Here is a 27,323-nt window from a genome sequence, read left to right as displayed (position 1 = left end):
CATTTCTATTCTTTATTCTATCTTTACCTAATGGTTTTTTTTTTATTAAATGTATTGCATGAATAAGTTTTTCAATTTACAGCATCCTTTTACCAATAGAATACTTAAAGCACAAGGGGTAGATGCTGACCAATAGGAGAGCAGGACCTTATGGGGTGACTAGCATCAGGAACCAATGGGAGAGCGGGAGGATGGTGGCGAGTTTACTCAGTTGGCGGCGCGGGAGTTTTAAAATTGTTCTCGGTGGTCCGGGCGAATCTCGGGACTTTACAGCAATAACCTTTCGTATTTTGAAAACTTTTCGTATGTAGAGCAGTAAAATTTTTCGCATTGGCTTTCGTATCTCGAGTTTTTCGTAAGTAGAGCCTTTCGTATCTCGAGGTACTACTGTATATCCTTAACCATAACAGTATTAATTTGTTCAATACTGAATTGTACACATTATTAACCCATTGGTCATAATTATATGTCATGTAGACCAATCAAAGTATTATACTATACTCAAAACAATACATAATAGCAAGAATAACTATATACAAATGTGCATTCTATAACCTAATCCGGCAGCGGGATCGACAACAAGCATCTAGCCCGGTCCGGAAAAAGTATGGTGGGGAGTGTGAGCGAGTCATGCAGGTAGAAGGGTCATGGAAAGGGAGATAGTCAAAGGAATAGTTCCATTCAAAAGTTTCTAAGGAGAACCGTCAGTCTGTTCTTCGGGAACCACCACAGTACCAGCTGCCACTGCTGAAAATTTTAGGGCCTGTAGGTTTATTAGATAGTGGCGTTTGAACACTGCTGGGGACTTCCAACCTGAGTACTTTTTTAGGTCTTCAAACTTCATGTTTTGAAAATAATTAGTTGAGGTGGCAACTGCTCGGATATCATGGACATGTGGGAGTGAATCCGGATTGGCTTGTTTAATAAAGCATCTGTTGCCTAATTCCTCTTAAAGTTATTGTGCCCCCTTTTTCTCTAATAAAAAGAGGGCCCTTTGTTATTTGAGATGTTCTGGTCATAAAGGTTTTAAGTGTATGAACAGGACATAAAGATTCATCTCCTGGAAGAGGAATAATTTCCCAAGGAGACCACCTATTTTGTGGATCATCATTTTTTCCTAAAAATTGTCTATCTGGTGAAAGTAAAACTTTCCCAGATTGGAGGAATTCCACATGTCCTGGATTTCTAGAAAGGGCTGACAATTCAGAAATTCTAGCTCCAGAGGCCAGAGCTACTAAAAATAATGTTTTTCTTAGTAGTACTAAATAAGAACAGTTATCATTGTCCAAGTCTGATGACAGTTTAAGAATATCGTTTAAGAACCATGATATTGATTGAGGACGGTTGACCGGTCTCAAACGTGCACATGCTTTTGGAATAGAGGAAAAGTAGGTGTCTGTTAAATCAATATTGAAACCTACCTGAAAAAAATTTTTCTTAGGGCAGATTTAATTGTGGTAATAGTGCTGGCACCTAAGCCTTTCTCATGTAATGATCTAAAGAAAGAAATTGTAAGATTTATATCCATTTTTTGTATATTCATATCATTCAAAAATATAGCCAGTTTCTTCACTGCGGAATCATACTGTCTAATTGTGGAATCTCGTTTATCTGATTCCACAAATAGAATATTTAATGGATCTATATTTGCTTCTTTTTGTGCTGCAAACTTCATGAAGTCCATATAGTTAGGGCATTTAGAATTCTTGAGGAAGCTGACACAGTTTGCGTTTGTACTATCTGTGTTAAGTTCGGGGATGGAATCTTCTGGGGTTTGAGTTTCATCTCCATGATAAGTGGATGCCAATTGCTCTTCGGCCAGTTGGGTGCCACTAGTGCCATCTGGCCTCTGAATGATCGTAGCTTGTGTAGTACCTTCAAGAGGAGGTTCACTGAAGGAAACAGATAGATTCTCTCCCATTTGTTCCAATCTAGAGACATTGCATCTATCGCAAAGGCATTGTTGTCTATGTTGGGAGCTACATAGCAGGCTAGTTTGTGGTTGGACTCCGAGGCAAAGAAGTCTACCTGAAGTCCCGGAATCTGATTCGTAATCCATTTGAATGAATTGTTGTCCAGTGACCATTCTGATTCTAGTGGAGTCATTCCGGACAGGGAGTCTGCTATTACATTCCTTACTCCTGCCAGATGAATTGCTGACAGATGCCAGTGGTTCTTTTCCGCTAATAGGAATATTGCTATCATTACATGATTCAATTTCTAGGTTGTCGGGGAAATACTTCGTTGCCGAAGTATTCCGGATTCGACTTATTAATAAATAGCTTAGACTAATAAGGCTTACATTTGTATACTTATCTAGGTTGTCGGCGAAATACTTCGTGAAGTATTCCGGTACCGACCTACATAATAAATCTAATAAACTTCTAGGAATAATAGTATAAACTGAGTATTCCGTTCAGAGGCATGTTTATATTAAAACACCGAACTTCCTTGGTGTCGGAAAAAAGGCATGGCGTACCTCTATAATTGCCGAAGCTAGGAATAATTCAGTCTGAATTCCGGCAATGCCGAACTTCGATAACTATTATCCTTCTACCTTGCCTCTGATCGCTCTGATTAAAAGTATTCTCTGTTCGCCAAAGCTCCAGTAGAGATATTATCGTAATAATATCTATTATTCAATCTTTGCGACCAGAGGTTTGTAAGCAATCGTTTATGTTGCTTGGCTCTACCCCTGATCTAAAGTGGATCCACTCCTAGGCTACGTAGCCTAGATTTTTTGCTGACTGGCCGTGGCCCGTCGCGATCGGAGGTGGTCCAACCCGGTCAGGAGGTTATCCAGGTAGCCTATGCACATAATACCATTACTTAGGTTATTTATTGATCTAAATATAACAATATATCACAAGGTGCATAGGAGTTATCTCTTAATATCTAGTACTAATCTACGTAGTCCATAGTATCACTTAAATTCCCATTCGTAATGGGCACTTTTCCCCTGAACGTATCAGCAAAGTCATTTATCGACGTAGCTCGTTATGATGAGAAAAACATGCAATTAAGCTTATTAGGCTTATCAATTTAAGCTAACTAGGGATAATTAAACCATGTATCCGGTTTAAGGATCAAATACGGTTACCGTTATAAGACTAGCCTAGGTTCGAGAATGGCTCACCAGCACCGAGATCTTGATGTATCAATATATAAGCCATATTATTCTAAAATGTAACTAATATCCATTCTAACAGAAATATCACCTTTTAATCAACTTATAAGCAAAACTAAGCCTATATTATAATTTTACATATGCCGTGCGTTATTCGTTGTTGCTATGCTGATGCTCAAAATGGCGGCCCAGCCGTTGACACCCTCAACTCATATTTTGAGGGGCCTGGACTGATAGCATACTTAATATAACTTAAATATGATAAAAAACCAAATTGGGGTACTCAACTTCAAAGCAGCAGAAGATTGGGCACTCATAATGAAAGAAATTAGCAAAATCCACAATGGAAAAAGCACAGCGAAATTCTCGTTAGGTGAACGCACGGCTCTATTAACAGGAATGGAAATGGCGCGTGGGTAAGTAGTAGTAGTGGCGAGCGAGGACGAGTAGTGGGATTTCGTTGTAGCGGCTCCCACCAAAGGGAGGGATTTTGAAGGGAATCACAGAAGTCCTGTGGTTTGTGGTAACACAACGCCCCTATACTATACCGACACCCTTTGGGTGATCGCGCTGGGGGTAGTAACCTCAGCATAACTATGTTATTTTTTCTCTGGTATATTTAGAGTTTATTTATACTAGAAAAATGAGTAACAGGGATTTTTCATCGGCCGACACAGGTCGACACCAGAAATACATTTTGAAAAGATATCATTGGCTTTTCGTGAAGTTAAATCTTCTGCCTATGGCACAAGTGAGAAATGACTCCCAAATGTCCACATCCCTACCCTACCCCAAAAGGGGGTGGCATAACATGATTAGTATGGCCCAAGTGTAAGCAATACCCGCTTGGTAGGACTAAGAGTATTATGAAATACAATTATCCCCATCCTAACCACGTCATGGGCAAACCGGACAGAATGCCGAGAGTTCTATCCCTAAAACCAGGCCCCCCTGGAATCTGTGGTCCAGCTCCATAGAATAGTTCCGCCTGGAAAACCAGGTCCGAACATTGTCACGTCACTATTTAGCTTTGGATTGAACTTCAATCCAAGTTATGATATGTTTTCTTATTTATTAGATATTGAAAATTTTGACAAAAGTGGAAAAATCCACAGATTTTATTCCAAAAATATATAATGTCATATGGGACTCTTGGGTTCGAACCTGGGAAGAAATTCCTGAGGTTCAAGAGCCCCCTCACCACGTCAAAGTGGTCCCATAATGAGGGGGAATACAGGGGGTTCACTGTACACTTTATTAATGCTAAAGCAGTCAAAATACAAAATGATGTAAAAACACACCATGAATAAGTCTTCTATGCACTAGTATACAAAAGAATGATACTTACTTTAAAACTACCATCCAAGACATTGACTGAGCAAGGAATCTCCATTCCAGCAACTTTAACAACGAGGTCCCAACATGATGGCAGCCTACTGTTGATTTTGCCTCTTGATTCATTTAGTATGTTAGCTGAACGAAGTGAATTTTTAACACTAACTGATGCTAGCATAGCAATCAGTTCATCCTGGAAGAGAAAGTAATTTTTTTTTTTTTTTACTAAACTTTAGGTACAGTATAGTATGTCCTAGTATATATGCCAAAGCATTCATCATCTAACCTATTGCTCATAAACTAAATATAAGAAAATACTGGATTAACAAAACTAAACAGGTTTAGGGTCTCACTCTTTCTCGTGCAGACAACTGCTTGCCTTTGAAGCCATCAGGATATACTTCAGGTAAATAGTTTGTTGAAATGTCACCCTTAACAAAACGTTCTTCGTTCAAAATGTCTCTTAACAAGGGGATGTTGTGAGTTACACCTGCATATACAATGAATTTTTCAGTGAGATTCTGCAGTTAAAATATGAACAAATTCAATAAATGAACTAATTCTAGAAATAACATAACACCTTGAGCTGACCCTAAATTTCCCTGGTTTTCAGGCTTGAAGATCTGATTCCTCAAGGAATTTCAATCCAAAGTTAAATGGAATATACTTCTTTAGCTTTGCCACCATTTGCATAAACCCACAGCAAACTCATGTAAGTTTGAATGTGAAGAAAACTAAAAAAAAATATTTGGTAGGCAATAATTGCATAAAATACACATACATATTAATCAATGTGACAGTAGTGTATACACAAAGAAACAGAATTATAATAAGTCAGAACTTTGAAGTCACATTCACAAACCAGACATCATCTGCATTATAGAAAAATGTTAACAAGGGTCAAGCTGCAGGTGATGCATAATAGGGCTGGAAATGCTGCATAAACTGGAAATGCTGCATAAACTAAAAAATCTCATTAGTCTTAAAATAGGGACTTTTTTATGATAAAATTATTTGGACACTTGCCTGTTGTTAAGGTTAGCTTATATCATCACAGCATTAGGTGCAATTGGCCTTCAAAATTAAACAAAATAACGCTTGGCTAACCCATTACGACTGTCTCTGTAATAACCTGTTTACATTCTTGTCAGAATTCCTCATGACCACTCACAAAGATGTGGGGAGGCTGGGTGGGTTTCCACTTCAACAGTGGGTAAGTAGTATCCAAATAATGAATTTTACCATGAAAATTTTCAATATTTGGATCGGGTCTTACCTACTGTTAAAGTTAGCTGACTACCACACTAAATGAGGATGGTAGGTTAGGGCAGCCAGAGAAACTATGTTCAGTCAAGCTAACTACCTGAAAGCTTTTTAATGAAGGGAAAAAACTTCTCAACGTTCCGGCCTGTTGTGAGATCCTTACTGGCAAGTACTGTCACCAGAAGTTGGAACCACAACAAGATGTAAGGCCCTCGTTACAACACTAATCAGATGATCCTTACAGGGAAAAAAAGGAATCTACCTCGTAGAGTAATAGTGACTCTGTGCCTAAGTCAAAAGCTTATAACTGACAGTCCAAAACTAAAGACAACTACAGTTCAACCTCTTAAATCCAGGAACCTTTGGAACCAGGCCACTGCTGGACCACAGAAAATACTGGAATATAGAATAAACACCAAAAAATTAACCACCTATGTAAGAATAGTCTTGCAAGCTAATTTCACATTCAAATGGCCTAGTTGCCAACTTAGCCTACTACTGGACTAAGTTCTGACACCGCTTTTTATCAGTTTATTACTCATATATTTTCACTTTCATTTTATAATCTCATCCTGTATAATTTTCTTAAAAATAAGTGTACTTTGAACACATTTAGCCTACATTCCCAAGTTAGCCTAACTACAAGTCAACTAGCTACAGTACGTAACTTTTCTCAGAATTTGCAAACTATTAGTGACTTTCATCTCCTAAATTTACTACCCTCATATTTATCATATATTTTGATTGTAGAGGGTATTAAGATGACAAAAATAAAGAATGAATTTCACCAATCACAGTGCATTTGAACATTGTTGTCAAAACTTAAACAAGGCCCAACACCATCTATTGAGAAAAAGGAACACTAAACTATTTGCTAATGAAAGAAACATTTTTTATCAAAGAGAAAGATTTATGCTAGTGTTTCTTACCTCTAGCATCATCTGATATGATGGGATCCCGTCATATTGAATGAGTAAATATTACAGCTTTACAAAAGAAATTATCAAAACCATATTACCTATAAGTTTTTCTAGCGCTAAGAGTAAGGAATTCATCCTTTGCCAAAGTTTTGACTTGGTAGAGCCTTCTCAAGTGGAATATCTAAAAAAGAAATATATATTTATTCCTTGAAACTTAATACTATCAACAACATATCTGAATTTACATATTTACTTTACTAACAATTAGTTTCATTAGCACAAAAGGGATATGACAAGTTTTTTGCTGTCGGATCCAGTCAGGAAGCTGTAAACGATATGGGGCGCCACCCGCGTGGCCACACAATGAACTAATGGCGGCTGATTCAAAATCAAGCTGAACCACAGAATGACGGTTTTAAGAGGTTCAACTGTACTACCTTCGTATAAGGTGTGCTCCTATACACCAATGTGTCCCTTCATGCTACCAAAATTCAATGGCAAGATTTCCTAACAACTTTGATAAGACACAAAGCAAGATTACTATATTTGGTTCAAGAGAAAGCGTCCTTGCCGCAACAATAGGGTTAAAGAATTTGCACCTCATGCTAAATTAGAACATTTCACAAATAATGAGAGTCAACAACAGTTACATCTCCCCTCAGGTGCATGACAATCTTCTCTACCGAAAGGTTTTAGAGGAAATACAGGCAGTCCCCAGTCATCCGCAGATTCAGTTATTGGCGATCTGGTTTTATGGGGCTTGTTGTCTAGTGCTGAAAATCATAATGCGCCAATTTTTGGATATCGGCCCTGATAACAGAGTTATGGCACCGATACATACCTAACAGAGGCGCCATTAACCGGTTATTGGCACCAAAAATCGCCGATACCCAGGGACTGCCTGTAAAGACGTGCTTGCAGTATAGAAGCCATGAAGATTATTTTAAAGCATTCTTGGACACAGACTGTTTGGTCTCTACACCAAAGATAATACCTGCTCCTCCTCTTAAAGGTTTATGTCTGTCCAGGTAAACCTTTAAAAGAGTTCCAACTGGACATACAACAGCTACTTCTTCATTGCCTACCAATGCAGTTAAATTAAGCACTGTCACAAATCTGGGAAATTCTTTCACTTCTGTAACTTTACTCTAACTAATGAAAGAAGAGAGAGGTTGCCACTAGAATAAAAGCCACATACAAGAAAGGGCCTGAAGCTCACTAATATAAACCCTTCACAGTTCTAACTGGACATGAGATGGCCACTTATCAATGCCTATCAAAGCAGTAAATTAAGTACTATCCCAAATCTGACAAGGGCTTTCACTTCTATATCTTTTCTCTCAGCAATGAAAGAAAAGTGAGGTGCCACTAGAAAAAAGCCCACATACAAGAAAGGGCTTGAAGCTCACTAACACTTTGCACGTTGTGATGGCAGAAACCTGTTGTTCGCGTGTTGTTCACTGAGATGGCTGCTGTGTTGGTGATGAGTTTCGGCATGTAATTTGAAATAGTTATCGTACCAGAGCATTCAGTCGGTATTCCCCCTCGGTTGGTATTCACCCACCTCACCTGACCTATTAATCCTTTAAATATGGCAAACAGTTGCAGTGTGTTTGGATGCTGCTGTTGTGACAAATCAAGGAGATGGAACTCAAAAGATTAGTGAAAGAAGGAGAGCACTGTGAATTTTCAGGATAAACAGGGCTAACCTTCAGCCTTCAAGACATACGAAAATCTTCTCAGATCACTTCATTAGTAATGAGTTATTAATTGTTAGTGTAATTAATGATAATGGTGAATAATTGAAGAATCCTAGGGCATGAATATTTCACAAAGTAATTCATTAGCAGCCACTGCATGCTTAATCAAATGATAGATAATTTAGAGCTACTAGGAAGTTTGCTTAAATCTTGAAAACTTAAAGTAGTGGACAGTGAATTATGTATTTGTTAAAACTGATATTAAATATCAAATGCTAAAAATGGCTAGTGTTGTCAAAAATTTCCCCATGACTGCACAGGTTCTATGTCCCTGGATGGGGTGGGACTGATGATGATCTGGTGTGAATTTAAACACTAAATTTTACAAAATACATGAACTGAAAGTGGACTCAGGCTAACAGACAACTTACAAAAGGAAATAAACTTTAAAACAATTGATAATGAGGTCTCAAATGCACACAAGGATACGAAATGAAAGTTTAATTAAACCATGGAAAAATCCCATGACATGAGTCTCTAAGTGTCACCATGTCGTTCACACAAAACCCTTATTTGTGCAACATTTCACCTATTCGATATCTTTCAATATTAATATTCACATGATCCACAATATTTCGTACTTCCAAAATCGCATTCAACACTGCAATCTATGCAGGGATATTTATTAAACTGCATCTCCAAGTGTAACAAAGAAAACTGTCCCTTTGTTATTTACAAGTTTCAGTTTATTCTTATACATCTTTCATTCACTGCAGGCTCCAGAGATTCAGTGTAGTCAATTTCCTGTTTGTGAATTGTCCTTGCTTGCCATTTTTTGTAATATGATTCATAATTTCTTAGAATAATGAAATTTTATATTTCCTTTGTTTACAATGCTTGATCTAAAAGATGGCGGGGCCTATCAGGTGATCGTCCGCTATGACGTCATAGGAAAACTATCTGTAGGCCACCAGTGCAGCGATAGGGTTTACATCTGCTCACAACACTAGCTGCTGATGTAACTTAAGCAGTTTTTCTTAAGTTTGTGATAACTGACATGATTCAGCTTATTTTTAATATTTTATTAATTTGCTGTATAAATTACACTTGATTTTAAAAGTTTTATTATTAGCAACAATTTTTGTGACTGTGGCGTAAGAAACAAATAAAGTATATGCCACAAAACGTTTTTGAAGAGCCAAAAGCAACATCCGATAATGGTGAAATCCCACCTTTACTTCATTTAATTTACTGCATTTACAAATAAAGTAAGTTGCATTTTCAAACACTGCTTTGGCTTTGATAATTTACATATAAAACGAATCTCAGAAATGCATTTCATTTAGCAACCAATAGCTGTGATGATATCAATGAAATGCAATAAGCTGATGATTTTAAAATGAAAATAGCATGAGTTTGCTAAGTTCTTTAATTATAATATACAATATGACAATAATGCTTAAAATATAATTGCACACTGTACATAAAACAACAGTTTTATTAAAATTATTGTGCACACACACAAGTGCAAGTTTAAAGAAACAAATTCAGCAGATTTTTAGGTTTTTGGTGAAAACAAATGGCAGAAATTTGAAGTGCCCAAAAAAATGAAGGGTGGAGGAGATGAGAATTTGACAGTGCATTTATAAAGAGGTTTAAGTATCCAACATAACAAAGGTGTAAACATGTCCGGAGAGATGCTTATGAAGCAAGCCAGAATTTTACTAAGGAACTAACCTACTATTGATAATACGTAGCACTATATATGCGGAATGAGCTGGCATAAGGGGATTTTTAAGGGTGATATCTAAATTACACATTTTTAAAATAAAATAAATTTCTGTATATACATACTTACCAAGTAATTACATAGCAATACTAAGTTACACTTCTATGACAGCTTGAATTCAGAGTTTTGCAGGTAACACTACAAACCATTGTTTAGGTGACCATCCCAGCCACTAGCATGAGAACAGGAATGACTGTACGCAAAAAGCTCAGTTTGTTCATGCCTCATGTCCATCAGTGGGGAGGAGGGTGGGATCCAATTCTGTAATTACTCGGTAAGTACAGGCACCCTACGGTTGGCGTCGAATTGGTTTTACGGCTATTGTCAAAAATATTAATTAACAAATAAGGTATTTTATGGTATTTTTGCGGCACAATTTTTGGTTAACAGTGCCGCAAGCGCCATTATGTCTAACGAGTACATACATTTGCAGAAATACTGTTCACACCATAAAGGTTATACAAATGATATTAAAAATTGTTATTGCAAGTTATTACATAGGTATTAGGACAAACTATATGCCCATGACGCTGGTTTATGCCGCCACCTGCTGCTCTTCCAAAAATATTGATCCAAAAATATTGAGTTAAAAAGTGCAAATGTGTTGATTTACAAATGTTCATGCTTTTATGTTTGTGTATGAAAATGTATTATGTTTAGGGTATTTTTATTTCTGTACATAAATATGATACAAAGGCAACTTTTGAAATTGCCCTCCACATTATCAAAGAGGATGTTTTTTCATGTTCGTTCTTGTCTGCCGCTGCCTGCCGCTCTTCCAAAAATATTGAGTTAAAAAAGTGCACATTTAGCAATCGATGTGTCGATTTTATAATGTTAATGTTTTTATGTTTAAAATGTGTCTGAAAATATATTACATATAGGATATTTTTATTTTTGTACATAAATATGATACAATTTAAGGCAGCTTTTGTAACTGCCCTCCACATTTCAGAAGATGTTTTTTCATGTTCGTTCTTGTCTGCCACTGTTCTGAAAAATGCATTTACAAAGACTTCACGTGCTTATATTTATTAATTTGGGAGCTAATTATAACTCATTTTGTTAATAAAAATTCAGCTTTTTGTTATAAGTTTTCATGCTTTTATGTTTAAAATGTGTATGAAAAATGAACTACAAGGTATTTTTTTTAAATTTTTGTACATATATATGATACAGTGGCAGCACGCATGTCCATTATAAGTCTTTGAAACAGCCCATATGATGAAGAGAATAGGTTGTTCAGTTGTGCCTGAATAAAATTTTAATTTATCTCACTGAATTACGTTTTTATAACATCATATTTACAATTGTTGCATAAATCGATTTTAAAAGACAAAACTCGCATATCCATTTGATTTTGCAACTGCAATTTGTTTGCTTTTTGCATGGGATAGAAGTACAAAATATAACTGCAACTCGGTTGATTTTTTGCTTTTTACACGAGCAAAAAATTGAGGTACGACTGTACGAGCTCGAGATGCCGCTGCTTCGTAGATGGCTTAGTGATGAAAATTAAGATAAGCACAGAAGAAAAAGTGAATATGCATATTTTCCTTAAATATTTTTAAAAAGTTATACATTACTTCACTGTATCCAGTAATATTGTATGTAGTCTCTTATTACAGGCAGTCCCCGGGTTACGATGGGGGTTCCGTTCTTGAGACGCGTCGTAAGCCGAAAATTGTCGTAAGCCGGAACATCGTCAAAAATCCTAAGAAAACCTTACTTTTAATGCTTTGGGTGCATTCAAAACTATGTTAACTGCATTTTTAATGCATTTTTCATCAAAAAAACCTTTAAATATTGATTATTTTGCATTTTTGGTGTTATATTTCATCTGCCAGATCAGCGTTTGTAGGCGTTGTAACCCTGGAGCATGCGTCGTAACCCTGGAACATGCGTCGTAACCCTGGAAATAATTTCTGATGAATATAATTGAAAAGCGTCGTAACCTTGGAACGTCGTAAGCCGAGACCGTCGTGACCCGGGGACTGCCTGTATTGTATTATAAAATACTACTAACATAGCGATCAATGTTTTGGTTTGGAAATCAGCTGATGGGGAATACGAGTTTGTATCACCATATTTAACACAATCGAGTTTGTATCACCATATTTAACACAATCTGAGCTAATTTTCTTGCTTCTACTTAGCATAAATGAATATCTAGACACTTGACTTATATGAGACAAGGTCATTTTTCCTTATACGTGTTTCTGGGTTTGACCTGTGTCTGCCGGTGAAAAATCCCTGTAGCTCATTTTTCAAGTATAAATATATCCTAAATATACCAGAGAAAAACCTTACATGGTATGCTGAAGTTACTACCCTCAGCACAAGCACCCCGAAGGGTGTCGGTATAAGTAAAAGGGTGAAGTGGAAGCTACTATTCACAGATCCTCTGCCACTTAGAAGATTCCCTCTTCAAAATCCTTCTGCGGTGGGAGCCGTTCCAAGCGTCCCCCGCCTCACCCTCCACTCGCTACTACTACTAATACCCACGCGGCTAGCACATTCCTGTATTAGCGGTCTTTGTGTGTGCTTCACGTCTTTCTGCTCCAGGAGTTTTCCCCAGTTTTGTCCAATTTTTCACCATGGCTACGGCAGATGTTTCTTCTACACCTAAGTTGAGTACCCCAATTTACATGTTTTTGATTTTCATGATTGAATTATTCCCATAAGTCGCCTTCGGCCCTTCAGAATAGTATTGTAGGCGCCGTCAGCTGAGCCGCCATTTTGGGAGCGTCATCGGAACGCGTGCAATTTTTCAGCACACAATTCCTACGAAATATTTACAATTATATGTTAGGCATATGTACTTTTTCTAAATTGATGCATTGTCATCAGTACCATATATGTTTTACAATACCTATCCATACTGATATTAGAGTAGGCCTAACCCGCTCTTGGCTTTCGTTGGGGGTACAGAGCAGTGCATTGTTTATGTCGTAAATAAAAGGCCCCCTCCCCAGCAGTTCAAGGGCGGGTTGGCGCCTATCTCTGCATGATTTATAACAGTGCACAATATCATTATTATCGTATTTATCATATTCAGGAAAAGAGAGTTAGGGGCTGTTCCCCCTCTCTCTCTCGTTCTCCCTCCATCCTGGATTAGGAGGATATGTGTGTGTAGTATGATCTTAGATATGTCTTGATTTTGTACATGATTGATTTAATGAGGTTGGAGGAGTTGCATCATCTCCTCACCTAGTTAAACCTAGCCTAGGCTAGCCTAGGAAGTAGGCTAGGGGTCCCTTACCTAGTACCCTTAAACACACCTAACTTCCCCTGTGGTGCTATTAGGCTAGCAGGAAGAACGTTATGAGATAATTGTTCTCAACCGGTGTGCTCTCGGATCTACCTAAATCGAACAAATCGGTTTAGCAGGTTTGGCTGAGGTACCCGCCCGGCCGGTCTAGATTGAAGAATTTCGGTTTAGTAGGTTTGGTCGAGGTCTACCGTCCACTTCAGTCTGGCAGATCAATTGGCCTACCCTGCCCAGTTTTGTTGTGTTCTCGGTACTTAGCCGGATCCGTACAGGTGCTTCCTCCCCTCCTTTCTTAGCCTAATATCCTTACAACTCCATTAGACCTCACTATGAATGTAGTATATTGTAGCATTTATATCATGTATATGTTATGTAATGCCAGTCTGGTGCGTCTGGCTTTACCCGGCATAGCCTCCTGATCGAAAGCGACCACCACCTAACCACGGACTGGCCATGAGCCAGTCGGCCTTGTCCCTACTAAGGGTAGGCCATATAACCTGGTATAGGCCCATCTCTGATCGGGTGGGTGGCCAGGCGTTCGTGACCAACCACATGAGCCACGTTCCTTCCCCCCCCCCCTTTTACTAGAGGGGAGGGGAGGAGTGTAAAATAAGGGGGGAGGGAGTGGTGTAGTGTTATTATTTTATATACCACCCCGTGTGTCTCCGAGTAGACGCCGCCGACTCACAAGCGGTACCGCACCAGTCGGCGGACATAGCTCCGGAGCATTCATTATAGCAGCTCCGTCGCTCGTTGCTTCGTTCTCCGACCCTTCTCACTCGGGGGAATTCGGGCGGGGAGCTTTGCTCCCTTTTAATTAGTGCGTTCAAGTTCAGAGGTATGCCCTACTGACTTCCCCCCGCACCAGCCCCTTTCCTCCTGCATTACAAGAGATGTTAGGGGAACAATTCAGTTAGCGGATGGAGCTTCGGGGCCCCCACATAGCTCCGGTCCTATAATGACCAGGCCGGTGTGACTCACCCCACACTCGGCAACGGAGCATTGAGAAATGTATTGCCAGTTCTCTAATTCCGTCTTAATTCTCGGCTTCGGCGGAATTCATCAACTAGGTCCGGCTAGGCAACGTAGCCTTCCAACTCAGCCAGATGCCTGGGAGGGTAGCGGAGAACCCCTCTCAACCCCCACCCCCCCTCTCCGGCGGACCTCAGATCCTGCATGACGAACCGATAACTATTCTAGGGACGGAAGCGAGTCCAGGCAATCTCACCCAAAGTAATTACTTTATTCATAGTACTTATTTTGATCTTATGTACCGAATAGATCTTGGCCCATCTAGATTAAGGTGCATGCTCTCTCCGTTTCTTACCGAAGTTCGGTGCTCATAATCAATTTCCATTGCAGATGGTCCGCTGCCAGGCAGAGGGGTGCCCCGCCTCCCTAGGCAAGCCGTATGGCCATGTAGTGTGCCACTCACACGCTAACTGCGCGGTACAGCTGGAAAGCTACATGGTCTGGCACCCCGACACGTGTACGGTGTGCTATGAGATGGTTCCCTCTCTAGTTGATGAGCATGTAAGTTCTTCGCTACACCATTTGTGTTTAAGTCATGTCATAATAACTTAACCCTTAAACGCCGACTGGACGTATTTTACGTCGAGATAAATTGTCTGTTGGGTGCCGACTGGACGTATTTTACGTCGAGATAAATTGTCTGTCGGGTGCCGACTGGACGTATTTTACGTCGACATACGAAAGTTTTTTTTTTAAATTCGCGGAAAAATACTTATAGGCCTACCAGCCTAAAACTTTTGAATCACGCGCCTTGGGGGATGCTGGGAGTTCACGGATCAAGGCCTTGTTTTGTTTTGAAGCGTGACCCAGGTGCGCATGCGCGATATCCCTTCTTCTCGCTCCAGCCAGCATCAGTAGCGCACCATCCGAGAGCGATCTTTCGTGAAAAGCGTGTTTTTCTGGACTTGTGCGAGACTTTGAGCATTTGTATTGCTACAGGACATTCATAGATATGTCTCAACGACGTGTGAACCGTGAAAGGCGCGTTTTACCCGTCGGAAGGGATCGAGTAAGGCGAGTTTTGGACCTGGATGCTGGCGAGGGGCCAAGCACCCAGCATGACCCCGCGCCTCAAGGCCGTTCTGTGCGGCCACGTGTGGCTGAAAGTGTTTCAGGAACACATCGTATGCCTTTGGTTACCCCTAGGAAGCATGTGGGCGTCCTTAGGGGCATTCGTAGGCATTTGGGAGGCCTCCAACCAAGGGACATAGACGAGTATCTTTCGGAGCTTGATCGGGAACATGTCGCAAGTCCTCATTTTGATGGCGGATGGTCATCGAGTGATGAGGACATCAGTCCCGATGAAAGTGAGGATGAATATTTGCCCCCAATGTCCGTTCGAGGCTCACATCCCGAAAGTGAGCTCGAATTCAGTGGGTTCAGTGCTTACGAGGGGGAATCTGAGGATGAGGGGGAGGGTGGGGATACGGGCTCAAGTTTTATCGCAGAGGACGATACAGAAAGTGAGGGCCTAAGTGAGGGTGATGGGCCAACGGGGGGGGGTGGGTAGTGTGCATCGTGCCCGCACCCGTGCGCACGGGCACGTAAGAAGGTCGGCTCGTCGCGCCAGCCAAGGTGAAGGTCGGTCGTCGGAGAGTGACGAGGGGTGGACGAGGACCCCACCCCTCCTAACATGCACCCCTTCACGGCAACCCCTGGGATGACCGTACCAGTACCCCTGACTGTTTTGGGGTTCATCCAGCTTTTCCTGACGCGGGAATTGCTGGAATACCTGGTACACGAGACGGTGGACTACGCTCGGTACTGTCGGTATGAGCTGAGGACGACCTTGTCGTATTACTGGCGGGGTTGCAACCTCATTGACATGGCGCATTTTTTGGGGCTCCACATTTATTTTGGTATGACACCTGCTGTCGACGTCAGGCAATATTGGAGGAGAAATTATTTTTTATGTATGCCGAATGTGCCTGGCGTTATGTCCCGTGATAATTTCCTGGCGTTGGACAGGTACTTCAACGCCTTCAACCGAAGGGCCATACCCCGGAATAACAGTGATCGCCTCATTTTAGTGCGTACAGTGTTGGATTATATCCGTGAGCGGTGTAGTAATCTCGTGATTCCTGGGAAGAACCTGTCTTTGGATGAGGGGATGATGCCTTACAAAGGACGTCTTAGTATAAAAGTGTATAACCCCAAGAAGCCAAAGAAATATGGTGTGAAATTCTTTCTCATTACCGAGGCCAACACTGGATACGTTGTGGACTTTTCAGTGTATACCGGGGTCTTCTCCACGCTGCATGACACTGTATTCAACCTTGTGGGACGTTTCCGTAACCAGGGATATCACCTGTTTATGGATAATTATTATAACTCGGTATCCCTGGCCCAGGAACTGTATGAAGCAGGTGTTTCACGTCAGTGGTACCCTTCGGTTTGGTGTGTGGGGCCCGAATGTCCTCAAGAGGTTCGCTAGTCATCCGCAACACCTGGCAAGAGGAGAGACAGAGTGGTGGCGGAAGGGCGCTGTCTTCGTCATCTGTTGGAAGGGTGTCCGACTCGTCCCCATGATTACGACGAGTCATGAACCCATCCAAGAAGAGATCGTACAGCGGAAGAAGACACGTCGACAGGGCCGAGTTGTGTTTAAGGAGTTTCGTACCGAGCGGCCTACTGTCATTGGGCACTACAACAGGCACATGGGAGGAGTTGATCTCTTTGATCAGCTCATCCAGTACTATCCCTTCGCCAGGAGAACCAGAAGGTGGACACAGAAGCTCCTCAATACATCCTTCAGTTGGCCCTCCAAAATGCCTACATACTGTACTGTGGGTACCGCGGTGACAATCTTCCGAGGTTGACCCACATACAGTTCCTAGAGGTAGCCGGGAATGCCCTCATCAACTTCGATCCTGATGAGTGGCCTTCCATAACTGAACCCCTGCCCCGAGCTGCAGATCTGCCCCTAGAGGAAAGGGCAGATAGGAGGGCCCACTTCGCTCGACCTGCCGCCGCCGCTGCTGACGACGCCCCTGCTGCCGCCGCCCTGCTGACGACGCCCCTGCTGCCGCCGCCCCTGGCTGACGACGCCCCTGCTGCCGCCGCCCCCCCTGCCTGCTGCCGCACCGCCCCTGCTGCCGCCGCCCCTCTTGCTGCCGGCCCCGCCATCACCGCTTCTCGTCGGGTAGTGGACCCTGCGTGTCGGCTGCAGCCAGGGGAACACACTACTGGAGGCCTTAGAAGGGCGAAGGCAGAAACGGTGCCGGGTGTGCCATATGAATGGCAGAAAGGAGAGACACCCGGTTCTTCTGTCGTCTCTGCAAAGTTGCTCTTTGCAGGATAGGGGAGTGTGACCGAAAGTACCACACTAAGGTCATGTATTGGAGCGCGCCCCCTAAACCGACAGCGGAGGGCGCACGGGGCCGCCGGGTCCATCAGCAGTAAGGGCGCGCGTCTCCCTCCTCCACCTGTACCTCGTCATGTCGAGTGGAAAAAAATGCAAGACTCTTCAATGGAGGAGGGAGAAAACAAGAATAGAACGAAGAGTAGGATTACGAGTGAGTATTCTGCATTTATTTTATATTTAGTTTTATATTTATTACAATTTTTTATATATCTGAATGTGTGCATGATAAATAATAATAAGAACATTTCATTGTATGCGAAAAGAGAAGTGTCACCTGCATTCCTTTTATTTATGTATTGGTACCAGAATCGAAGAATGTAATATATATATTTTACGTATATATTATATATATATATATATATATATATATATTATAAATATTTTTTTTTTTTGGGTAAGCAAATTACTTACAGTCTAGTAATATTCAATCATTTACCTTCACTTTAAAACAAATTGCAAGTCTCTAGAACAATATCTCGATTTATGGTGAATATTTGAAAAAAATATTTTTATTCCCTCCACGCGCCGATTCTCGGCCGAAAATCTCCGAAACGCGTAGGTCACATTCTCCTAATATTTGTGCCTTTTCATATTACGCTTATTTTATAGTTTTATATATGGAAATGTGCGCAAAAACATGCACAATATAAAAAAAAATATTGGAAGGTTGTAGCATTTCTCATTTTTGAAATATTTGCATATAAAGTACGATAAGTACGAAAAAAACTACGATCGGTCAACTTTGACTCAACCGAAAAGGTCAAAAAACGCATTTATAACATAAAAGTCTTACAGTCTAGTAATATTCAATCATTTATCTTCATTTTAAAAGGAATTGAAAAAAAAACCTTAAAGAAAGGCACAAAACCAGCTCCGCCAGCGGCGAAGGAGTCATCCTCGGCCACACAGCCGTCGACCTCTACTCAATCGCCTGCTGCCCTAAACCCTTTCCCTACTGTGGGAATAGGTTTACAGTCCACCGTCCCCAGGGCGGCGGAGTCTGGTGTTGACCTAGAAGCCTTCACTAGCCTTCTGTTGTCGAAGGCAATGCGCCTCGCCTCAGCCCCGGATGCCTCCGGTCAGGCGTTTACGTCTCTGATTGAGAGGATAAAACCTTTGGAGGATATGCTCTCCGGCCTCCTCCACTCCGGTACTCCGGCGCTATCTATGATGGTACCGGACGCGTCCAAGCTTCCTCCTTTTGATAAGGAGAATCCTTGGAGGCTAGCACTACATGCCCCGTTCTCAAACGGGAAACTCACTATCGAAGAATGCGGAACCCGGCCGATTGAGGACTTTGAGTTGTTTCCTCCAGGTCTCCAATTCCCATTCCCTGGGTTTGTGAGACTGGCCCAACATGCGCTGGTCCGGGTAGATATAGTCCCCAAGGAGACGGTTATCTTCCCGAGAGAGCAGGCTCAAAACACCTGGGTCCGCACCTTGTCCGAATGGGGTTGCGTTAACACAAAGTTGACGCCACATAAAGGCTCCTTCACCATGTTTGTGACCCCGGACGGCATTCCGTCACCATGCACATCTAAGGTGGCGGAATTAACGCTGCAAGCTGCGGCAGAAGACAAACCACTTCCAGTATTGAGAGAGACGGAGGCTACCTCCCTTCTCTTTCCAACCGGACCAGACTTTTGGAAGGACGCTCCGGCGACGTTTACCACAGGTAAACTCGACCCGGACTGCGCCTCCGACCTGTTTTCCAAGAGATTGCCTAAAATTCCGGATCACCTAGTGAAGACGGAATTCAAGGCAAAGACCAGACTGGCAAGGTCTATCAACTCCGTCACTGCAGCGGAGTTGGTAGCGTCCACCTACAATGAGGAGCAAGTGTTCAGGGTTCTGACTAAGGCGCTTTTACAAACGTTCCTGTCAGACCTGTACGATTTTGCTGTGGCAAGGCGCGCTTGTAGGAAGCATGTCTTAGCAGGTGCCTCCATAAAACATGAGCCCAATAGGCTCATCAGGTCTTCTATCTGGGGAGAAAACCTTTTCCCAAAAGAGGAAGTTACCAACATCCTCCAGGAGGCATCCAGGGCCAACCAGAGTCTTCGGGTTCGCTGGGGTCTCCCCTTCAAACGTCAGTTCGAAGGGTCCGGACACCAATCTAAAACCAAGAAGAAAGCAAGGAGATATAACCCTTACCAGGGCTCTCGGCCACAAGCAATTGTTCAAGCAGTGCCAGTTTCCCAGGTCGGAAAACCTTCCACCTCAAAATCGCACCCCCAACAGCAGTTTGTCTTGGTGCAAACTCTGTCAGCCCCACAGCCGTCTACCTCTTCGGCTATAGTAACCTCCCCGGTCTTTAACCCTACCTATAAAGCGAGAGATCTCTCGCTCCTATAGTAGGCATGCCGGAAGTAGTCGGGCCAGAGGTGGCCCACGACTACGTGGCGGAGCAAGAGGTAGAGGCTTCCGTGGAGGCAGAGGCTCCAGACCTGCACCCAACCAGTGAGAGTCTGCAGGTAGGAGGGAGGCTGTATTTTTTCCGGGACCAATGGACCTTCAGTCCATGGGCCCACAGTATAGTCTCGAAAGGCTTAGGGTGGAGTTGGGAGAAAGGGCCTCTTCCACCAGTCACCTTTTATCAAAAGCCTACGGTGGACCTGATAGACTATACCAAGGACCTCCTCCAGAAGAAAGCAATAAAGAAAGTGGGGCGCATAAAATTTCACGGACGTCTGTTCAGTGTTCCCAAGAAGGACTCAGGCAAAAGAAGAGTGATTCTGGACTTGTCCCGTCTCAACTCATACATTCGCTGCGACAAGTTCCGCATGCTGACCACCTCGCAGGTTCAGACCTTACTTCCCCGTGGGGCCGTCACCACCTCTATCGATCTTACAGATGCCTACTATCACATTCCGGTAGCAAGGAACTTCTCTCCGTACCTAGGCTTCAAACTAGGGAAACAGGCTTACTCATTCAGAGTCATGCAATTCGGGCTCAACATTGCGCCCAGAATATTTACCAAACTAGGAGAGACAATAGTACAAGTACTAAGGACGAGGGGCATTCTGTTAGTATCTTACCTAGACGACTGGATCATTTGGGCAACCAGCGTCGAGGAATGCCGCAGATCAACATACAAGGTGATGCAGTTTCTGGAATCACTAGGATTCCAGATAAACAGAGAGAAATCCAGGCTCACCCCAGCTTCTCGTTTCCAGTGGCTGGGAATCCAATGGGACCTGAACAGATCCGAGTTATCTCTCCCAATCAAGAAGGCAAAAGAGATAGCAAAAGCCATGAAGCGGTTTCTAAAGAGCAAGAAAGCTTCTCGCCGGGCCCAAGAAAGGATTCTAGGTTCGCTAAAGTTCCCGTCCGTGACGGACGTCCTGTTAAAGGCCAGATTAAAGGATATCGATCAGGTCTGGAGATCAAGAGCCAATATCAGACTCAGAGACAGGACCTCAGTGATACCGCCTATTCTGACAAAGAGGCTCTGTCCTTGGACGGATCACCGGAACCTGTCCAAGTCAGTACCTCTTCAGTTCCCTCCTCCGTCTTTAACTATCCACGCGGATGCATCCCTAAGTGGGTGGGGAGGGTATTCTCAGCACAGAAAGGTACAAGGAACATGGTCGGAGACATTCCACAAGTTTCATATCAATATCCCGGAGGCAATGGCAGTGTTCTTTACCATGAAACGTCTGTCTCCGGCCAAGAAGAAACATATAAGACTGGTCTCGGACAGTCTAGTAGTAGTCCACTACATAAACAGAGGAGGCTCCAGGTCAAGCAAGTTGAATCATGTTCTTCTGGCAATTTTCTTGCTGGCAGAAAAGAACCAATGGCACCTATCAGCAGTTCACCTAGCAGGAGTGAGGAATGTCATTGCGGATTCACTGTCCAGGACAACTCCGCTGGAGTCAGAGTGGTCACTGGACGCAGATTCCTTCCGGTGGATTGGCAATCAAATTCAGGGCCTTCAAGAAGACCTTTTTCCCACTGAAGCCAACCACAAACTACCCTGCTACGTGGCTCCCAACCTAGACCCACTAGCATTCGCCACAGACGCAATGTCCGTAGAATGGAACAACTGGCAAAAAATCTACCTTTTTCCACCAGTGAATCTTCTGATGAAGGTCTTACACAAACTGAGATCCTTCACAGGCCAAGTAGCCCTAGTAGCACCCGACTGGCCAAAGAGCAACTGGTATCCACTTCTTCTAGAACTGAATCTCAAGCCCAACCGGATCCCCCATCCGGAACTGATGCAGGTAGTAAAAACTCAGACTGTGTCAGCTTCCTCCAGAATTCTGAGTGCCCTAACTTTATGGACTTTATAAAGTTTGCAGCTCAGCAGGATGCAAGCATTGACCCTTTAAATATCCTATTTATTGAATCAGACAAGAGGGATTCAACGGTCAGGCAATACAATTCAGCAGTTAAGAAATTAGCTAACTTTCTGAAGGACTCAGATGCTCACAAGATGACCACAAATTTGGCCATCTCATTTTTTTAGATCTCTTTTCGAGAAGGGTCTAGCCGCCAGTACTATTACTACGGTAAAATCAGCATTACAGAAGATTTTCCAGGTAGGTTTTAATATTAACCTATCAGACGCATACTTCTCCTCGATTCCTAGAGCATGCGCCCGCTTGAGACCAGCAGATCGCCCCCAGTCGGTCTCCTGGTTCCTGAATGATGTCCTTAAACTTGCCTCGGACTCTAACAATGAGGCATGCCCATATCTAACCCTTCTTAGGAAGACATTATTTTTTATGGCCCTAGCCTCAGGCACCAGAATATCTGAACTCCAGGAATCCAGGCCATATTGAATTCCTCCCATCAGGTGAAGTCCTGCTATCACCCGATCGGCAATTTCTGGCTAAAAACGAGGACCCACAGAACAGGTGGACTCCTTGGAAAATTCTCCCTCTTATGCAGGACACATCATTGTGTCCAGTTAATACCCTGAAATCCTTCCTAGCCAGGACTTCTCAAAAGACTTCAGGTCCTCTGTTTATTAGAGAGAAAGGTGGGACAATTTCTCTGAAAACTTTATTAAACAAGCCAATCCGGATTCAGTCCCACATGTCCATGACATCCGGGCAGTAGCCACCTCTATTAACTATTTTCAAAACGAACTTTGATGACCTGAAGAAGTATACGGGTTGGAAATCTCCAGCAGTATTTAAACGCCACTATCTCAAAAATATAGAGGCCCTTAAATTCCCAACAGTAGCAGCGGGAAGCATAGTTTCCCCCGAATAATTGTGCCTTATAGACTTCCTTCTAGCCCTTCTGTTTTCCTTTCCCTAATACTTTCTCCTTCCTGCATGACTCGCTTGTATTCCCCACCAACCTATCTCTTCCGGGCCGGGCTGGGCCTTAGCCATCCCGCCATCGGAACATATGTATATATTACTGTAATATTGGTCGTAAAGCCATGATTGTTTTACGTCCCATCTGTACATATCCGTCCAGTTAATTTAGGTACCATGTTGTACTTTAGCATTACCAGTTTCTTGTAAATATTAGTCTTAAGTCATAGTTTAAGCCATAGTTTAAGTAGTATATAAGTTTATTTTCTACATTAAGTTTAGACATTAAATTGAATTTCAATGAAACCTTAGGTTTTTATTAACCTCCATTTATATACTGGTTTGATTTCTATTTGGCTTGGATGGAATTCTCTTATATGTTTTCACCGGCAGACACAGGTCGAACCCAGAAAAGGGATTTTGACGAAGGAAAAATCTATTTCTGGGGGAAGACCCGTGTCGCCCGGTGAACCCAGCCCTTTTCTCTTTCGCCTTATTTTCCCCCACCCTTGGCCAATCTAAGCCTGGAGATATATTCCAGGAATGAGCTAGCCAGGTGGGTATTAGTTGTAGTAGCGAGTGGAGGATGAGGCGGGGGACGCTTGGAACGGCTCCCACCGCAAAGGGATTTTGAAGAGGGAATCTTCTAAGTAGCAGAGGATCTGTGAATAGTAGCTTCCACTTCGCCCCTTTACTTATACCAACACCCTTCGGGGTGCTCGCGCTGAGGGTAGTAACTTCAGCATACCATGAAAGCTTTTTCTCTGGTATATTTAGGATATATTTATACTTGAAAAATGAGCTACAGGGATTTTTCACTGGGCGACACAGGTCTTCTCCCAGAAATAGATTTTTTCTTCGCCAAAATCCCTTTTTCTAGGTGGAAATATGACTTGAATATGTCTTGTTGTGATTGTGAACTGAATTTTTTTTCCGTTAACAGATTACGTTGGCGGCATGTTTATTAAGTAGAACAATTATGTGATTCCATTCGCAATTTTCCTTAATATCATCGTAATATGAACTTTACATTATTTATCTTTTATCAGCATGAAACCAACTGTAAAATGTGTTCTTTCAAGCACAGTAGTTTTGATTAAAACGATTTTATCTAAATTTTATCTATGGTTGTGTTTAATGGCATATGTTTACTGGAGTTTTATCCTTGATGCCGATGCACGATAATGGTCATTAGCAGCTTGAGCAGTTTTCTCAGCTTCAGTTACAACTAGGTTTAAACTTATGATAAGAAACATGATTAGAATTAAGTGTAATTTAAGCATATTTCTAATTTTGTATCACTGTGTATTTGTATCTTTTTAGCAATTATATTCTTTTTTATATTTATTTTCTCTTTTATTTGAGACCTATTCTGATTTATTTTATTACTTTTGTTTACAATCTTGTGCTATTTCTCTGGTACGATTTCGCGCAGCGACACGAGCTGAGCCCAGAAAAGGGATTTTGACGTAAGGAAAAATCTATTTCTGGGCGATTGGCTCGTGTCGCCAGCGAAATCCCACCCTACCCATCCCTTCGCCCAAGATTGTCTGCTAACTTCAGGATGGCCACCAGAGGCGCAGCAGTCGGCAGCATGGGATGGAGTAGTAGTAGTACGAGCTGCTCACTCTGTGGGTCGGCTCTCCTCTTGGAGGGTTTTTGTAGTGGGAGATTTCTATTGGCATTTGGCTCGTGGTAGTGGTCTCACTCGCCTAGTGTTCATACCGACACCCTCTTGGAGGGTGAGCGAGTCAGTTATACTGACCTTTTTCTTTATTTTATTTATTCTCTGGTATGTGTTAGTACATTTACCCTAGAAATAATAGATTAAAGGATATTTCGCTGGCGACACGAGCCAATCGCCCAGAAATAGATTTTTCCTTACGTCAAAATCCCTTTTATAATAACTACAGTAATTGTTTACTGTGTAACAATGGTTGAAATACAAGCCAAACGGATGTTGTTGTTATCCAAGTCGGTTGTACTTAGAAAAAAAAAGTTGTTTCTTGTTTGGTTGTTCATGGCTGTACACATTTACGTAAGGAGTATAATGTTAAAATGTGTAAGAGTATAATGTTAAAACCATACTTTCATCATTCTGTTTTGCTGTTTTTGAACTTATTTAACTAGAAGATGGGATAAAGTTAGGCTATTGTAATTTGGTCTCTCGTAAAATTGGATTATTGTAACTTGAATACTATAGCTACCTGTACACTGTATAAAACCTTACTATATTTTTACATACTCTAGATGCCCAAAGGATTAAAGGTAGGCTTTTTTCACTTTACAGTATTTAGAATACTATAATGTACTGTACAATAAATTCTATAGTACTATACTGCATAAATATAATTTTATTTATTGCACCACTGTGGGATTATGGCGCCGTTTGACTGGTCTAGGGCTGTTAATTGGTCTAGTACTCTGAAAGAAGGTGTGCAGCAGCCGTAGACTTTAAAATCGCTTAGCTTCGAAAATCGCTCAGCGTTGGCGGGCAGGAACTGAAGCCCTGCCGCTAATCGAGGACTGCCTGTATTAATAATATATATATATATATATATATATATATATATATATATATATATATATATATTTATTTCATTATAAAAAGGTCATGATAGGTGCCTGCCCTTGGCATGGGTGCAGCACCGAAATATAACAACCATATAATAGTGTCAAATACAACAAGGTAAAACCACAACCCATCCACTGATAATGGTGGGTGCTTCGGGTGCATTGCACCCCCTGGCTTTGCAAGACTTGACACCTTATTAAGAGGTGAAGAGATTATAGGAAAAAGTCCAATGCTTCCTTCCTCTATAACATGCCAACCACTAGATATGGTCTGAGCACACTTTTAACTTCCATAAAATTATTGAGAAATGAAGATAGGTTACATTCCCAATACAGGCAGTCCCTGGGTTACGATGGGGGTTCGTTCTTGAGACGCGTCGTAAGCCAAAAATTGCTGTAAGCCGGAACATTGTCAAAAATCCTAAGAAAACCTTACTTTTAATGCTTTAGGTGCATTCAAAACTAGGTAAACTGCATTCTTATTGCATCTTTCATCAAAAAAACCTTTAAATATTGATTATTTAGCATTTTTGGTGTCATATTTCATCTGCCAGATCAGCGTTTGTAGGCGTCGTAACTCTGGAACATGTGTTGTAACCCTGGAACATGCGTTGTAACCCTGGAAATAATTTATTATGAATATAATTGAAAAGCGTCGTAACCTCGGAACGTCGTAAGCCGAGACCGTCATAACCCGGGGACTGCCTGTAGTTCGAAGGCAGAATGGATGTTCGAGGTATGAAATATATGTAAGCTAAAGGGTTAGAGGTTACTCTGACTTCCTTAGCTTTACTTATATTAAGGCAAACTGCTCTCCTAACTCTTTTAGCTGGCTCTAGGTAAGTTGGAGGCCAAGAGAGGTAAGAGTTTTGGTTTCCTTCCTTATGAAAGTGAAATGTAGAGGATGATTATACCATACTTCAAGTAGGATGATGCAGAATGGAAGTAAGGGACATATGCCTGAACACTAAAGAAGAGGCTGGAACTCACTAGTACATCCTAGTTGAAGCCAGAGGTTACTCAGAAGGATGTCTTCTGAGTAAGAGACCTGATCCTTTCCTTGCTTATACACACCAAAGACAAAATAAGGTCATCAAAGCTGGGCCCCTGTGTATAGGCATAGATACTTAGTTAAGCATAGTCCGATACCCTTTGCTGACGAGACTGCAACCCCATCTTTGAAAATGATCAACTTCAGGTAAACTAGGCTAGAAGAATGACATCTGCAACCACGATATCGTAAGCAATACGACTAGCAGAAAACTTTCTGATGAGCTCTTTGAAGTTTTGAGTCTGAGGAGGGGCAAAATGGATCATAGTCAGACTGCCCCAAGAACTCTTGTTCAGCCAGACCAGGGGAAGTGAGATCTACCCGCTGGGAAAGACCTGGTCTCAGTTCATTCACAAGAGTTAAGATGACTTGAATCGAAATTGAACTCAAGATTGTTCACGGTGTAGGTTCTCTTGCTTGGAAAAAAAATGAGAGAGAAAAGCAAGCTTTTCTTCTCTATGAAGAATATATGCTAAGACTTAAAATTAAAGGGTTTGCAGCTAGGGGCCATAGAGACACTGCAAAGAACCTTAAGTAATGTCTACAGTGCGACACATGAAGCACACTGAAGGTCTGACTGCCCCTGGGGGAAGCAAAAAAGTCAGTAAATTATTGATTGGA

The 27,323-nt window shown here is 41.9% G+C and overlaps 1 protein-coding gene across 1 annotated transcript in view; it reads right to left on the bottom strand.

The window, feature by feature from the left end:
* The window catches only part of LOC135224528 (propionyl-CoA carboxylase alpha chain, mitochondrial-like), a 309,211-nt gene that overhangs the window by 67,442 nt on the left and 214,446 nt on the right, over positions 1–27,323 (bottom strand). The window contains exons 11-12 of the mRNA XM_064263599.1: positions 4,816–4,952; positions 4,476–4,655 (exon numbers count right to left, since the gene is read on the bottom strand). Coding sequence (XP_064119669.1) covers positions 4,476–4,655; positions 4,816–4,952 — 317 coding nt within the window. The remainder of the gene's footprint in view (positions 1–4,475; positions 4,656–4,815; positions 4,953–27,323) is intronic.

This window comes from Macrobrachium nipponense, chromosome 12 (genome assembly GCF_015104395.2).
Source record: "Macrobrachium nipponense isolate FS-2020 chromosome 12, ASM1510439v2, whole genome shotgun sequence".
NCBI lineage: Eukaryota > Metazoa > Arthropoda > Malacostraca > Decapoda > Palaemonidae > Macrobrachium > Macrobrachium nipponense.
Note: the sequence above shows the minus strand (reverse complement) of the source record. Positions and strands in the feature narration are given on the sequence as shown.